At 45.3% G+C, this 15,956-nt stretch overlaps 1 protein-coding gene and 1 long non-coding RNA gene across 2 annotated transcripts in view; one reads left to right on the forward strand and one right to left on the reverse strand.

Moving 5' to 3' along the window:
- NWD2 (NACHT and WD repeat domain containing 2) overlaps positions 1-15,784 on the reverse strand; it is a 184,890-nt gene extending 169,106 nt beyond the window's left edge. The window contains exon 1 of the mRNA XM_025922342.2: positions 15,112-15,784. Coding sequence (XP_025778127.1) covers positions 15,112-15,262 — 151 coding nt within the window. The 5' untranslated portion in view covers positions 15,263-15,784. The remainder of the gene's footprint in view (positions 1-15,111) is intronic.
- The window catches only part of LOC147582049 (uncharacterized), an 87,627-nt gene continuing 86,073 nt past the window's right edge, over positions 14,403-15,956 (forward strand). The window contains exon 1 of the long non-coding RNA XR_015250523.1: positions 14,403-15,163. This is a non-coding gene — a long non-coding RNA (uncharacterized LOC147582049). The remainder of the gene's footprint in view (positions 15,164-15,956) is intronic.

Consider the following 15,956-nt stretch of genomic DNA (forward strand, 5'->3'; position numbering starts at 1 on the left):
TACCATAATGGCCACACAGAATGAAATAGTTTTCAAACATATGTGAGGTCTGTATTGAAATCCTCCCTAAAGAGGGATGTTCCTTTTTGTGAAGAGTGGTCCTTCTCACATGAATGTGGGCACCAAATACGCTTTGAAACATCGTAGCAAACTGTGCATCAAGGTCTAAAAGATTAACAGGGGTTAGAAAAAAGAACAAGACTTTATGTAGATTAAAGCAACATTAAAGGGATTCTTTATGTGTGAAAGAAATTATGGTTTTTAGTTTAAGATTATAGCACACCCTACATTAAAAGGTGGAAGTGCTATCTTTTTATTCTTTCTGAATGTCATTTTATTGAAATCTGCTTGTTATCCGTGGCTTTAAAAAGAGAGTTGGGGCTAATTTTTAAAAGCAGGTTTTAAGTAGATCTGCTCTATTATTTAGAGATGGAACTTAGTAACTTAATACCTTATAATTTGGGCTGAATTCATATTTATGTGTTAAAACCATCATTTAAAAACGGTGTTTTTATGTAGTTGTCTCTAGCTAAAAGCATACGTGATTACATGGGTGGCATAATCTGGGAAAAGGGACCATTTCATGTTGCAATTTACAAAAAAGTAAGTTACTCAAGCAACTGTCATTCCTTTGAAACCTTTATCCCTCGTTCTTTTCTCCAATCTCCTAGGGCTTTTAGCAAATTTGGATCTAGAACTTTTGAGTCCTTTATATCTTTCAGGCATTGTGTTAGGTGCTTGCGTATTTCACTTCTTTCCCACAATGATCTTGCCAGGTAGTTATTATTGTGACCAACCTTCAGAAGGGACAATGAAGTCTGAGGAAACTAAATACACAAATTTACAACAAATCTTGGGATTCAAAACCAACTGTAACCTCCAAGTTCTTTCATCTTACCCAGTACGTACTATAATGCATTTATTTTATTTTACTAATTTCTCTATTGCTGCAAAACATATCCAAATCACTGGCTTAAGACAACATTTATCTTCCCCTTACATCTGCAATTTCAGCAGGGTTCAGCAAGGAAGGCTGCCGTTTGCCTCACATGGCTTCAGCTGAACTGGGAAAGCTCAGTGCCCACATGGCTTCAGCTTAACTGCGAAAGCGGAGATGCACTTTCAAGGGGGCGCATTTTCCTTGACCGCAAGGTGGCCGATTTCCAGAAGCCTGGGCCCAGAAACTGGTGCGTTGCCATTTGTTCCATATTCTATTGGCCAAAACCAGTTGGGAGAGCCCAGATTCAAGGAGAAAAGTCATAGATTCCATCTCTCAGTGGGATGCATGCCAAAAAAAAAATTGGGGGCCGTGTAACAAAACCCCCACACCTTCTAAGACTTCAGGTTCAATGGTGATTTTGTTAAATTGTGAGATTCCTCTTTTATGAATGCTTTCATCCCGCATGACTTTGCAGATGAATGCCCCCAAAGGCAACTCCTCCAAGGTGGGAAGGTCTGGGTCTTTTCCCACTTTTTTTTTTTTTTTTTACATATTCTCTCTATGTAGATTATTCAAGGCTTCTGAATAGTGACCCTAGGCTTAAAAGGGAACTTTAATTTTCACATCTTCTTTTTAGTGTTCTCAGATTTTCTTTTTTCCTTTAATATGTAATATCTTTGATTAACTCTGTTGCTTTTTAATCACTGACCTCAGTAGTTTCTGAATTCTATTTTAATTAGAGAATTTTCTAGAACACTGTCAACCGAGCACGGTCTTCTGCTTGAAGCTACACCCTTTGCTTAGCAACTAACGAGCATGCAGGTCCTACCACATGCAAGTAGGTTTTCAGTCTCTTTTACAGCTAACACATTTTTCCTCCTTTAAAAAGTGGTGATTCTACCAGTTCTGTCACTTGGGCAAGAACATTTCTCACCTGTTACTTCTTGGGCATTTTTTTTTCCTATTTCACTCTGGCTTGTTCTCCTTGCTTTGGCCAAATGAACCAAAACAGAAACCCTTCTGTTTGTTGCTTACCCCTTCCCCACTCAGGGTTCACAGTTGCAAATTCACTGCACAAAGAAGGATACACCCCATTTCTTACCCACAGGAGACATTACTAATCAATCCCTGAGCAGGGGATGTGGCCCCAACGCATTTGTGGCTGCAAAACATTTCAGTCAACCACTAATGATTAAGCAATGAGAATAGCTTGCCTTCCAGGGTATATACTATTCCGTGTCTCTGTAATGCTTCGTCATCTTCAACTAGGCCAATCAAGTCTTTCTAATCTCTCAGTGCTCTGAATTCCTTGTTTGTATTGAATAAGGCTTCCTGCTGCCCAGCCCCAGCATGTACTCTGTGAAATATCCAGAACCACACTTCCTGCCACCTGCAGTGCTGGCTATTCTCAGCCAGGAAATGTTTCCTATTACTTTCCTAGTTCCTGTTTTCCCAACTCTCCTGAGACTCAGGGTCAGATCACTCAGACAGCAGCTGTGGCCCTGGCCTTGGATTTCAGTCCTGACAGCAGCCGGCACCTTTCTCAGGACCTGGGTCCCACCTAAAGATGAGGGGCTGGGATCCTGCCTTGATTTTGCCAGATGTTTCTTACTATCCCCTCTGTCTTCCCCAGAGTCCCTATCTTGTGCCCGAACCCCTCCAATTATTATCTGAGTAAACTCTGAAGTTATTCTGACACTCAAGGAAATGAAACAAATTTCAACATATATGTGCTCACTATGCCTCTTTGGTAACAAATGCTTTCTCTTCAAAAACAGTGCCTTTCTCTTGGATCTAGACTTACTCTCATCACCTACAACTGACCCAGTTCCCCAATGGCCACTCCTCTACAGCAGAGAAGTCCATTTCTTAGATTTGACACATCCTGGTCTTTTCCTTTTGACTAAATTTGATGAGCTCATGCCTGACTGGGATATCAGACACCACGGGTTGATCCCAATTTTTCCAAGTGCCCTTTGTGTGAAATACCTCACAAGCATGGTGTTTTGTTTGTTTATTTTGGGGGGGGGGGAGAGAGAGAGAGAGAGAATGTGTGTGTGTGTGTGTGAAAGGGGGAGGGAGAGAGAGAGAGGGGGAGGGGGAGAGAGGGGGAGAGAGGGGGAGAGAGAGAGAGAGAGAGAGAGAGAGAGAGAGAGAGAGAGAATGCCAAGCAGGCTCCATGCCATCAGCACAGAGCCCGACGTGTAGCTCGAACCCATGAACCATGAGATCATGACCTGAGCTGAAACCAAGAGTCGAGTCGGACACTTAACCTACTGAGCCATCAGGGCGCCCTAAGCACAGTATACTTTTGGTAGTTATGCCTGTATTTCCTCCTAGCTGCAGGAGTCTCAAGAATGAAGACAGTATGTATCTCTTACTTACTCTGTAACTCTCCACACCAACCAGTTAGGAGTTTGACTGTACACAATGGGTATCTAATAAATACTGCAGGTGACACTTAAACTCTGAAGGAAATCTATTCAGTGGCAAGAATCTGACACTATCCATAATGGATCAGATTAAACTTTATGAAAGATAGCTTTTTAATTTTGTGGTTTCATTTCTGAGTTAGATTCTGTAATCACTCTTGGAATAAGACACCTGACATCTGGGCTTTGCTCTTTGTTTTGATTGTACTCATGTCAAAGCCTAGCAAATATTTTGGATTGAAAATGAGATTTCAAGGAAGCATTTCATTAGAAGTGGGTATTATTCTCTTAGAAACTACAGCTTTGGATGCCATTCAATCTCTTTATTAACTTTCTATCACGTATCCTTTTCCTAATTATACATTAGCCTACTTACTTTAATTTGCAGAAGGAATCCTGTTTGATTTCAGTAAAAAATATGAAAGATAAAGCTTTGAAACAGCAACAGGAAGGAATCGGTCTTTAAGTTAGTAGCACCAGACTTTCTTTTAGATTGTCCATAACTCAGCATATATGTATACTTTTGAACCACCTCCTAGGGGTTTTACATTGATTTAAATCACATGACCAGTAAGGGCAAAACTTGTAAGAATTTTTTTGAGTTGCAAAGAACTCTAAGCCTTTATCAAACCCAATTACCCTGTAGATGAATTCCTGTCACACTACAGGAACTGTATCATTTGCCATTTTAAAAGGTGTTTGTGAGTTTGTTTTTGTTTTTTGTTTTTTGGTTTTTTTTGGTTGTCTATTGCTGCCTATCAATCTACCCCAAAATGTAGTGGTTTCTAGAGAGATGAAGTGACCCCAAGGCCACCTGAGCCACTTGAAGCACTTACCTTATGAAAGTATCTGATACAGACAGCTGATATAGTTATTGCTATTACATACAAAGCATGTCATACCTTATAGCTTAGCATCTTGTGTTAGATACCGGCCCGGATAGAATTTGGGCTGTTTCAAACTAGACATCCGACATAAGTGATCCTGTGTACAAATGTTAAAACTGAAAGAGGTAAGTATCTGGGTTAGGGGAGAAGCCCTTCTTCCCCTAACTGGAGGCTTCTTCTGGAGCATGGGACTCCTGGGTTCCTTTTACCTCCTTCCTTACTTCCTGGAACAGGGGTCGGAAGGTTTAAGGGGTGACTCATTTGACTGAAAATGTGGGAAAAAATAAACCAGGCAAGCTCAGTCCACTCGCTCACTCCTTCCCCCAGGAATTGACCTGTCCACACAGAGGTCATGCCCTCTTCTCCAGGCTCAGTGTTTTGTGGGGCAGACCCTCCAGTGGCCAATCACTGCCAGTGTGTGGGTAGAAGAATGTCTAATTCTGGAGTTTAATATCAAGAATCACAAAAGCATTCTCCGTTATTACCTTTTCAGTAACAATGGTGGTATTTTCATCTATTTGCAGGCTCCGGTTTTTCTCAGTTTAGAATTTGGAAGGTTCTACAAGGACACTGTGCACGGAGTCCCCATCAGTGCTCAACAACCCACTGATCAGCACAACTGTGAACACCTGTCGGGCACGTGCTACGTGCCAGGCCACCAGTTTACTCACTTTGCAAGCATTTACTCACTTAACCTAACTAGGACAACAACAGGCCAAAGAAACTTCACAATACAACTGGGGTTTGGGTAGCTTTTGAAGTTGGCCACCATTAACTCCTACCCCTCCCCCCCCCACGTGCATCTACCTCTGCTCATCTGAGAGAGAGGGTCTATTTCCTCTCCCTCTGAATTTAGGCTAGCCTAGGACTTGCAATGGACAGAACACAGTGAAAATGACATCCTGGGACTTCCAGGGCCTTAAGAGGCCTGGTGGCTGCCATTTCCCTTCTCTCGGGTAGCCAATCCCCTACAATGAATCCTGGGCTAGACCTCCGAGTGAGGAGAAAAGCTGGAGAGCAGGCCCTCGTGGAGGAGCACTGAGGAGCCAGGCACAGGAGTGAGGCCTTCCTGGACCTTCCACAGCCCAGTTCCGCCCAGGCTTAGCTGAGTGCAGTCAAGTGAGTGACTCCACCCAACGCTCGGCAGAAGGTACCTACCTGTCTTCTTCAGGCCAAGCCCTACCTGGATTCCCCAGCAGGCACAGAACTGTGGGAAACCATAAATCATTGTTTTAAGCCACTAAATTTCAGCGTGGGCATCATGACACACGGCAGCAGACAACTGAAAAAAACAAAACGCATATATACACACACCCTTTAAAACAGTAAGTGGTGTCATTGCTACGGTGTGACAAGAATCTTAAAAGAGCTGTAGATGATTGACTAAACCATAAAGTCACAATGTCTTTGTAGCCGGCCCTATATACTCAAGTCGCACTCTTTTAAGTGGCTTTCTAAATGGGCCACCTTTAAGGGACAAACCATAGTTATCACCTCAAGACATCAGCTCCATTCTCTTGTTCAAAGGATAAAAGCTCTTCATTGAATAATAATCTCTTTCTATTCCCTCCAGAGAGCTCATCATCGCATTGCCTCGTATTTGATTACCATGTAGGATAGTGTTTACACCCCGGCTCCGTTGGCTCCTCTGGGGAGCCCTCCTAACCCTCATTCTGAGCTCTAGGCTGGCTTACTCCTCCTCAGCGTCTCTCTACTGCTCTGCTCATATCTTTAGCACGGTGCTCATCGCATATATTATTTACGTAAACTGCATGAGAACAGAGACCTGCCTGTTTTGTTACTTCTGTATTCTAGGCACCAGAACAGCCCTCCATGTGGAGTAAGTGTTCCATGAATGTCTCCTGGTTGAATAAGTCAATGCGCCTGCTTCCCCCCTGGACTAGACCCTGTGTGTTGGTGGTGAGTGTCCATCACCGCTTCCTTTCATTCTCTCTCTTGTGCTGGAAGCGTGGAAGGGCCTAGACTTACTCACTTCGAGGGTCCAAGTGCAATTCTGACTCTGCCGGGGGGCGGGGGGGGGGGGTGCGCCTGCATGAGATATGGAGGACAAGGGAACAGGATAAGTTCTGCCTTGAGTTGTGGTGGCTGATACGCAGCTTCAGCAGACAGGCGTGTTTGTACAAACTGGCCAGCTACACGGCTCGCAGCTAGGACAACTGGCAGTGGCTTCTACGGTTTCCTGCCCTCTAGGTGACGGCTTTTGGAAACTGCCTAGTGGTATCCCTTTCACTCCTCAGACTCTTAACAATGACTTTTGGGACTGCTGAGTTCCCAGAAGTATCTGGAGTGCTTCTTGTTTTCCTGTGGAATTCTAACTGATATGCTTCCATAGACTCCATTTCTATAAGGAGGGGAGGGTTATCCTTCCATACCCAGGCCTGCACAGGATCTGGATCACAGCGGAAACTAATAGTGATAAAGAGAATAAGGGTGACCATGGCAAACATGTATTTCATGTTTACTATGGGCCCAGCCCTGTTGTAAGTTCTTTATTTATTCAGTAACCCTGCAAGGCAGGCACTATTACTGTCCTCTTTCTACAGATTAGGAAACTGAGAACAAAGTAGTTAAGCAACGTGCTTAAGAATCACAGCATCAGGGGCGCTTGGGTGGCGCAGTCGGTTAAGCGTCCGACTTCAACCAGGTCACGATCTCGCGGTCCGTGAGTTCAAGCCCCGCATCGGGCTCTGGGCTGTTGGCTCAGAGCCTGGAGCCTGTTTCCGATTCTGTGTCTCCCTCTCTCTCTGCCCCTCCCCCGTTCATGCTCTGTCTCTCTCTGTCCCAAAAATAAATAAAAACGTTGAAAAAAAAATTAAAAAAAAAAAAAAAAAAAAAAGAATCACAGCATCAAAAGGCGGACTGTGGAGGCAAGCCCGGGCAGTCCGGCTCTCTGGTCTTGTACCTGCATCTAACATCTTCCCCTGCCTGAATGATATTTGCTCCAGGACGTGAAGATACAACCACTAGAAGTTGAGAATGCAGTATAAATGCTCTATGTGTATTTACCATAAAGTAGCAGTTCAGTATATTCTCCTTTAAGACTATTAACTTTGTGGTTCAAATAGCTGTGTGTATACACGCGTGCACACACAGTTTTTTTTGCCGTGTTAACTTTATTTTTTCTTTTTCTTCTTTTTAAGCATGTATTCATTTTTGAAAGGCAGAGAGAGACAGAGCACAAATGGGGGAGGGGCAGAGAGAGAGGGAGACGCAGAATCTGAAGCAGGCTCCAGGCTCTGAGCTGTCGTCAGCACAGAGCCTGATGCGGGGCTCGAACTCACAGACCACAAGATCATGACCTGAGCCGAAGTTGGCCGCTTAACCAACTGAGCCACCCAGGCGCCCCTTAACTTTATTTTTTCTGATTACTCGCAAAAACAATAAAAAACAGGAAGCCTTAGATGGGGCGCCTGGGTGGCCCAGTTGGTTAAGCGTCTGACTGGCTCAGGTCATGGTCTCATGGTTCAGGAGTTCAAGTCCCATGTTGGGATCTGTGCTGACAGCTCAGAGCCTGGAGCCTGCTTCAGATTCTGTGTCTCCCTTTCTCTCTGCCCCTCCCCCACTTACGCTCTCTCTCTCTCTCTCTCTCTCTCTCTCTCAAAAATTAAAAACATTAAAAAGAAAAAAAGAAAAACCAGGGAGCCTCAGAAATAATTGACATTTCAGGGAAGGTAAGAAGAACCACAGTGAAGAATATTCGTAGCTTTCATTTGAATTTCTTGATGCACATCTTTCTACCTCTTGCCTGGCAGCACAAGATAAAGTAAAAGTCAAATAAACACTGGTTGCAACAACTGTAGGGAAAATATTTCTCTCTTTACTGTGGCTTCTGCCAAAACGGAGAACAAACGTTTCTACTCAAAGACATGGAAGAGAGAGCACGGGAACATGTAAAGACATACAAAGTCCACGTGGAAAAGGACAAAGCAGCTGATCACGAATACTATGGACAAACGTGCACGACTCTCAAAGTCGACCAATGGATAAATCGGAGCGGGCGTGAAAAGGGACAAAAATAGGTGTTGGACAAGCTTTTTCTCCAATCCTGATGTCTCCCAACACACATAGGGAGATCCACTAGCAGAGTAGCCCTGGACAGGGCCATTACTTACTATTCAGGTCAGAAGTGTCTTAATCAGATGGATGCATTTGGAAGGAAAATCTGAGCACAAACAGTCCGGCCCCTTTGTTCTCTCTTATAAGTGAACCTGTCATTCTTCTCTGTTCTTCCAGGTCTTAAATTTTCAAAGGGCCAACTCTGTCCACCAGCTGGGGGAAGGGGCAGGTTTATGCGCTGGTCCATTGCTGACACTGCCTGGGAGGATAAGTTTATGCAGTTCTGAGGTTCAGCACTGGAAAACCCTACTTGGCTCGAGTCCAAAGCCATATTTCCCCCAAAAGGTCCACAGTCCTTACCTGCACTTCCAGAATCCACAAAGTAATGAAAACAAAAAATTTTTCCCCGATTCATCTGGCAGCAAAACCTTAAGTGACCTGAGTCACCAGTGGCAAAACGTGACCCTAACAGACATGAAACTACTTAAATCCTCATTTTTCCCCTTAGAGCATTGTGTTGCATGTCGTAGCCAACAGCCCCATGTGCCTATTTAAATTTAAACTAAGTTACAATAGATTCTCAGTCCTACCAGCCACATTTCAAAAGCTCAATAGCAGCTATATTTAACTAGTACTACCACACAGGACAAGGCAGATGAAAACCTTCCAGCACAGCAGAAAGTACAGCTTAGAGTGAAGGCATGTTTCCTTATACACACATTCATATTTGCTTACGGGATATGACCCAGACCCTACGTAATAAATAGCATATGTACCATTTTCTTCCTAAACCTAAAAAATATGAAATTCCAAAATCGTATCTGGCCCAAAAAATGATAAAGGAGCATGGGCCCACATCAGTTTTTACCAGTAATAAAAGCAATATCTTGACCTTCTATTTGCTTTAGACATTACCAGTTACGGACTAAATGGTTGTGTTCCCCCAAATTCATATGTTGAAGCCCCAAGCCCAAAAGTGATGGTATTGTGGGGTGAGACCTTTGGGAGGTAATTAGGTATAGACGAGGTCACGAAGGTGCCCTATGATGGGATTACTGTCCTATTTATAAGAGGAGGAAGAGACACAATAGTTCTCTCTCCACCACGAGGACATGACCTTCTTGCCGGTGACCATGGAGGCAGAGGCTGGAGGGACAAAGCTGCAAGCCAAGGTCCACACAGCATGGACCACCAGGAGCCACCTGAAGCCAGGAAGAGTCAAGGAAGGACCCTTGCCTAGAGCCTTCAGTGGGAGCACAGTCCTGCTGACACCTTGATTTGGGACTTCCGGCCTCCAGAATCATGAGACTGTAAGTTCCTGTACTTTAAAACCCAGTTTGGGGCCAATGTCATGGCAACTCTAGGAAATGAAGACAGAGTTTGCTACCAAGAGGCAGGTGCTGCTGTAACAAACACCTAAAACATGGGAAAACAGCTTTGGAACTAGGTAATGGGTAGAGACTAGAAGAGTTGGGAGGTACATGCTAGAAAAAGCCACAACTGCCACAAAGAGACGGTTACTGGCAATTCTGGGGAGAGCTCAGAAAGGAAAGAAGAGAGCTGTGGAAAAAGATTCTTAGAGAATCCAGAAATTGTGAACAGAATATGGCCATTCTGCTGAACTGGCCATCCGGGCGACACCTAAGACTGAAACCAGGAACATGTTATCGCCCAACAGAGCAGAGGCAAGTGCCATAAAGTGGTCAACGATGTCACTGAACTGTGTTCTAGTGTTTTGTGGAAGGTAGCACTGGTAAGCCAGGAAACTGGACAAAGGGGTGGCTTGGTTCCTCTTGCGTGCGGAGGGGGGAAAAAAAAAGGAGGAACCGAGAAAGGAATTGTTAAAACAAAAAGGAACCAGAACTTTAGGATCTGGAAAAGTCTCAGCTTATCCGTATCACACAAAAGGACAAACTGAGAGTTTTTTGCTCTGAAAACCAAGAGTGTGGTCGAGCAACCCTTTGATATGGGTGTAAATCACGGACCACCCCAGCAGGGGCAAGGTTCAGCTGGAACTGAGGAAGACAGGGGTTGCAAGGAAGATAGGTGGACTGAGATCCTGCAGGATTGAGCCATAAGGCCATTCAGCTGTGGTTCTTCAACACAAAGGGAGAATGACCTCAAAGGAGATTTGGAGATCATCAGGGTTGCATCTTGGTTCAAAGGTAGGGGAAGGCATCACCTGGACTTCAACAGGTCAGATGGCGTCATCCAAAACCTTGAGGGCAGCGCCTCCTGGAGTCTTGGTGGGTAACTCCCTTCCACAGAGTTACAGATTTGGCACTGCCACCCCCAGGGGGTATGGAAAGCAGAGCATCAAACCAAAGACCATTATTCTAGCGCTTCAAGACCTAATGCTATTTGCCTTGCTAGTTTTTGAACTTCCTTGGGACCCTTCATCCCTTTTTTCATTCCAATTTCTTCCTTTTAGAATGACAGTCAATCCTATGCCTCTCCCACCATTCCATTTTGTAAGCACACAACTTTTCTGGTTTCACACGCTCACAGCAGGAAAGGATTTCTGCCTCTGGATAAGTCATATCTGGAGTTTCACCCATATCTGATTTAGATTGTATTTAGACGACACTTTGGGCTGTAGACTTTAGAACTGATGCTAGAGCAGGTCGAGACTTCTGGAGTTGTTGGTATGGAATGAATATCATTTGTATGCAACAAGGACATGAATTTGGGGAGGTGCAGGGACAGAATGTTATGGCCTTAATATTTCTGCCCCTCCCCCATTCATATGTTGAAGCCCTAACAGCTAATGTGATGGTATTTTATTTTGAGACACAAACACTGCACAGGGGATGGGCAGACAGAGAGAGAGAGAGAATCCCAAGCAGGTTCTGAGCTGTCAGCGCAGAACCTGACATAGGGACTCAATCTCTAGAATGGTGAGGTCATGACCTGAATGGATATCAAGAGTTAAGCATGCTTACTGCTAAGTCACTCGGGCACCCCTAATGTCAGGGTATTTAGAGGTAGACCCTTTGGGAGGTAATCAGATTTAGATGAAGTTATTAGAAGATTTAGATGAAGGATGGGATCAGCATCCTTATTAAAGAAAAAGAAGAAAGACCAGAGCTTGTGCTCTCTGTCATGTAAGGACACAGTGAGAAGATGGTCATTGGAAAATCACAAGGAGGTCCTGCACCAGGAATCACACTTGCCAGCACCCTGATCTTGGACTTGCCAGCCCCCAGAACTGTGAGAAATAAAAGGTCTGTTGTCAAAGCCACTCAGTCTATGGTATTTTGTTGCAGCAGCAGCCTGAGCTAAGTAAGACATTACTGTGCTCTAAACTGATTAAGAGTTAAGGCAGGGGTGCCTGGGTGGCTCAGTTCATTAAGTATTCGACTCTTGGTTTCAGCTCAGGTCACAATCTCTCAACTCATGGAATCAAGCCTGACATCAGGCTCTGCACTGACAGCATGGAACCTGCCTGGGATTCTCTCCTCTCTCTCTCTGCCTCTCCCCTCCCTTCCTCTCCCTCTCTCTCAAAACAAAAACAAAAACAAACAAACAAACAAAAAAAAACCACAAACCAACAGGAATTGAGGCAAAGAGGATTATTTATTAGGCTCCCATGAATTTCAATACAGGGAGAGAATTATGCTGGCTCTTCTCCACATATTCGTGGACAATTCAGGCTCATCACAGTGGAAGCTTTTATACACGTTTTAGAATCACTGTTCCAAAAAGGTATATGTGCCATTCTGGCAGAGAAGCATGGCTAAATAACTAGAAGACTCCCAAGGATTAATACAGAAGCCACAGATGGAATTTCTACCTTGGGTGGAAGGTGGGACTAGATGAAGTCCAAGGCTTATTCATGTAAGAGAATCTGGGACAACGCTATTGTCTCCCCCACACTGGTTCTTCTCCAGTGTCCTTAATGTGGCGTGGACTGGTCGTATGCAGATATACTTTTGGACCAAAACAGGTCCATTAGAGTCCAGAACATTCTGAAATTTCCTTGAATGCCCTTGAGGCTACCCCTCTGGTGTAAATGAAGTAGGTCAGAGCAGCCATGTTCCCTCTCTGTTAGTCAGCTTCTGGCTGGCTGTCAGGATTCAAGAGTAAGGATAACACTTATCCACTATATATCCAGCTGATTGTCTTGTCCATGTGGGTGGAAGAGATTTCACAGAAATCTGGCATAAACCTAGGCTGGGCCACAGAGTACCAAGAGAGATGTTTTGAGTCCCCTGAAAGCTCCACGTTATTTTGCTATCCAGGTTCAGGCAAGTAGCTTAACCTGGCACAGCCTTAGTTTCCTTATCTGTGAAACAGGAAGAACAGCCCCTGGTCCACCATCCTGACAGGATTTGGGGATGGAAATCAAAATTAAAATACTGAATGAGCTAACACATGGGAAAGTAATTTTTATGTATTACCTTTATTATTGATAAGTAAAGTCCATACAAGCCTTTTAAAGCAATACATATTAACACAATAACCTAAGGGAGACCCTAGCTGAATTCTTAAACATACTGCTAGGAGTTCAACACAAAGCAGCTTTTATCTAGAGCATGAATTGATTTCCACTTGTAGAGAAAAGCATGAGATAATGTTCTTTGTCTTAATTGGACAGTGGAGAAGCTCTTGAGTATTGGCCAAGAATCTAATATTGGATGGAACCAAAACACAACCATTTGCTTCCTGAATTGCATCCACAAAAATTTCGTGGTGGAGTGCTGCCTCTGATAGAGCATTTACCAAGATTGCAAGGTTTCACGCACAGTCCCCCCAAAAATACCCGTCTCTGTCTCTTCTATTTAATATACCCTCGACTCTCCAATTTGATCAAATCTGGGTGCTAACCCTGTTACAACTTCTCACGTAGAAGTCACATTTCTGGTCCTTCAAGATCAATGTACAAGCTTAGCTCAAACAGTAAGCAGGAGACACGAAAGCCTCCCTTCTGTTTGCTTTCCTAAGAGTAACATATGGCAAAGCTTTTAAGAAACTAGAAAATTTGAAGAATCATATGGACAAGCTTATGAAAAAAATGACATTAATCTTAAATATTAATTCATTATTAACCTGACTTAACACACATTCATGATCATTGATTTTTATTTTAGAAATTACAAATTTAAAGGAAAAACAAACTACTGATATTAACATTTTCACAGTATTTTTGAAGGAACATGTTTAAAGAAAAACAGTAATTTTGCTGGTTCTACATCAGCAGACTTAAACACTTCTCATGAAATTTCTTTCAAGCTTAGGAGAAGTGAAAATTTTAAGACAACATTTTCTAACACAATTCTCCCAACCACTTAAAAGAATGTTTTAGCATTAAAAAAAAAAAAAAAAAAAAAAAAAAAAAAAAAAAAAACACCTTGAATACTTAAATTGCAGATTACCAGTAGTCTTTAAACTGGCTGCATATCTCCATGTTTTCCTTTATTCAGACTTAAGTAAAAATCCTGGAAGACATATCTGAGATTTTAAAAGGTTTTAAAAGGGTGGACAGTAATTTCCTAAATGCCTCAATTATTAAATTTTGTGAAAATGAGCTGCAAACTTTATTAGCACAGTTGTGCCTGTCTCAAAAAGTATACAGTCTTTCTATTATTATATAGGTAACTGTGAGTTACCTATTTGAGTCTTTCCCCAATGCCCTGACATAATGTAAAGTTTCCCTGAGATTTTTGTTTTGTTTTTTACAACTTCTTTGGAAAGTGATTTTTGTTAGTCTCTCAAAATGCTTTTCAAAAGCAACCAGACTCTTGGGTTAAAAAGATTATATCTAATGATTGTTAACACTTACTTTTTGTCAGACTCAAAGCTTGTTAGAGTGCATAAAAAAAAAAAGGCTCCTGCAAAACTTATCTTATGGCCACACATTTACTTTTTCTAGAAAAGAGCAATTCCTGCAGTTTTATCCAGCTTAAGTCAAATGCTTCCTACTTCTTCACTTACTAGTAAGGAAAGTTAATATTCAGGTCCTAAAACTCAAAGGCAGTGTTGAGCAAAAAAAGAAATGAACCATCCAGCGCTCGGCCACTGTGATTTGCGAATGCGAGAAATCAACAAGTTTGCGTCTGGCGCCTACCAGGTGCCCAGCCTTGAGCAGAAACAGGCCTGAGTAGGTCAGGTTCCAAACCGGGAAATCAAGCCCGGGGTCCAGCTGTGGAGATGAACTCCTGAGCGCTCGCCACGAAACCAGCGCCGGGATGAACGCCCATCTATCCCGGGGCCCCACAGCGCGTTTCCTCTGCAATCGCCGTGGGCCTTCGATTCACAGAGGATTCTTCTGCCCTCCAAAGCGAAGGGCACCGTCGCACTCACAAGAGGCTAGTCTCAGGGAACCCCATATGCTCACCCCGCTCGGCGCGAACAAGTATCAAGGGAGGAAGCCCACCTTCAGGACCCCGCAGCTGAGCCGGGAGCGAGACGAACTATTTGCGTTCGCGACAACCCCGGAGAAGACACCGCTAAAAGAAAAGGTGGTAGTGGAAGCAGGTTGGCGCTTCCAGAAGCGTCTAATGCCTCGGACGTTTCTTAGCTCCATCTGAATTAGTAACCCGGGCGAGGGGCGCTAGAATGGGGGTCCCAGGGGAAGCCAGCGGGCAGAGGGGATGAGCGAAGGGAGAATAAAAGTGATTCAAATGAAATTCCCACGCGCTCAGGCCATCCACGTTTTCAGCTGGAGGAAGGGAGATTGGGGCACGCACGGCGCGCCCGGCTGTGCTGCGGAAACTCTCTGGCTCCCGGCGCACGGACGGAAGGACTGACGGGCAAATCCGGGCGAAGGACTTACCTTCAGGGTTGGCGCTGATGAAGACCCGCACGCTTCGCCCGGCGGGCACGAGGTGAGAAGGCAGGGCGTTGAGGTTCCCGGAGAAAGCCGCCCGCCGGAGCGCAGAGTCCCGGGGACAGGGCAGCCTGGTGCCCGCGCCGGCCGGCCACATCGCCCTCTGGGAGGAATAGCCGCCGCCGCCTCCTGGTCCTCAGTTCCTGCCCGCGGTTCCGCGGAGCAGCTAGGTCGATCCCCGCAGGCGGCGCGGCTCAGAGCCGCCCCGAGCCCGAGGCGTCGCCGGCGAGCTCCGCGGCGCACACCACCGGCAGGCGCGGGGCGGCCATACGGACCCTCGGGCCGCTGACGCCGCCGCCTCCCAGCCCTCTGGGCGTCAGCCTTCGCCCGCCGCCGGGGGCTCAGCACAGCAGCCGGCGGGAGGTCAGCGTGGCGGTGGCGGCGGCGGCGGCGGCTACGCGCGCGGCGCCTCTTTGCGCCGGGAAGCGCCCGCGCCGGCCGCCCAGCCCGCGGCCATCTCCCCGTCCGCGCCTGCCGCGGGAAGAGGGGTCGCCGAGGTGACGGGTACCGAGCGGAGGAGAGCTGCTCGAACTTTATCTGCTAAAGGCGTCCGACTTTATGGGAACGTCCTTCCGCGGGGCGGTGAACTCACCCGCGGCTTAATGGGCGGCAGGGGCGGGGGCCGCGGGCTGCCCGTGGGCCTCCCGGGCTTCTCTGAGGACGATCCCGAGCACTCGTGGCTGTCTCCTTGGTGGAGAACATGAAAGAAACTAGCCCGAGATCCCTCTGACTCCTCCAACTCTCCTAAAGGTCAAACAAGCCCTCAGCATTTTGGGGAACGCACGCCTACC

Source organism: Puma concolor, chromosome B1, assembly GCF_028749965.1.
Source record: "Puma concolor isolate L17-30 chromosome B1, mPumCon1.1.hap2, whole genome shotgun sequence".
Classification (NCBI taxonomy): domain Eukaryota; kingdom Metazoa; phylum Chordata; class Mammalia; order Carnivora; family Felidae; genus Puma; species Puma concolor.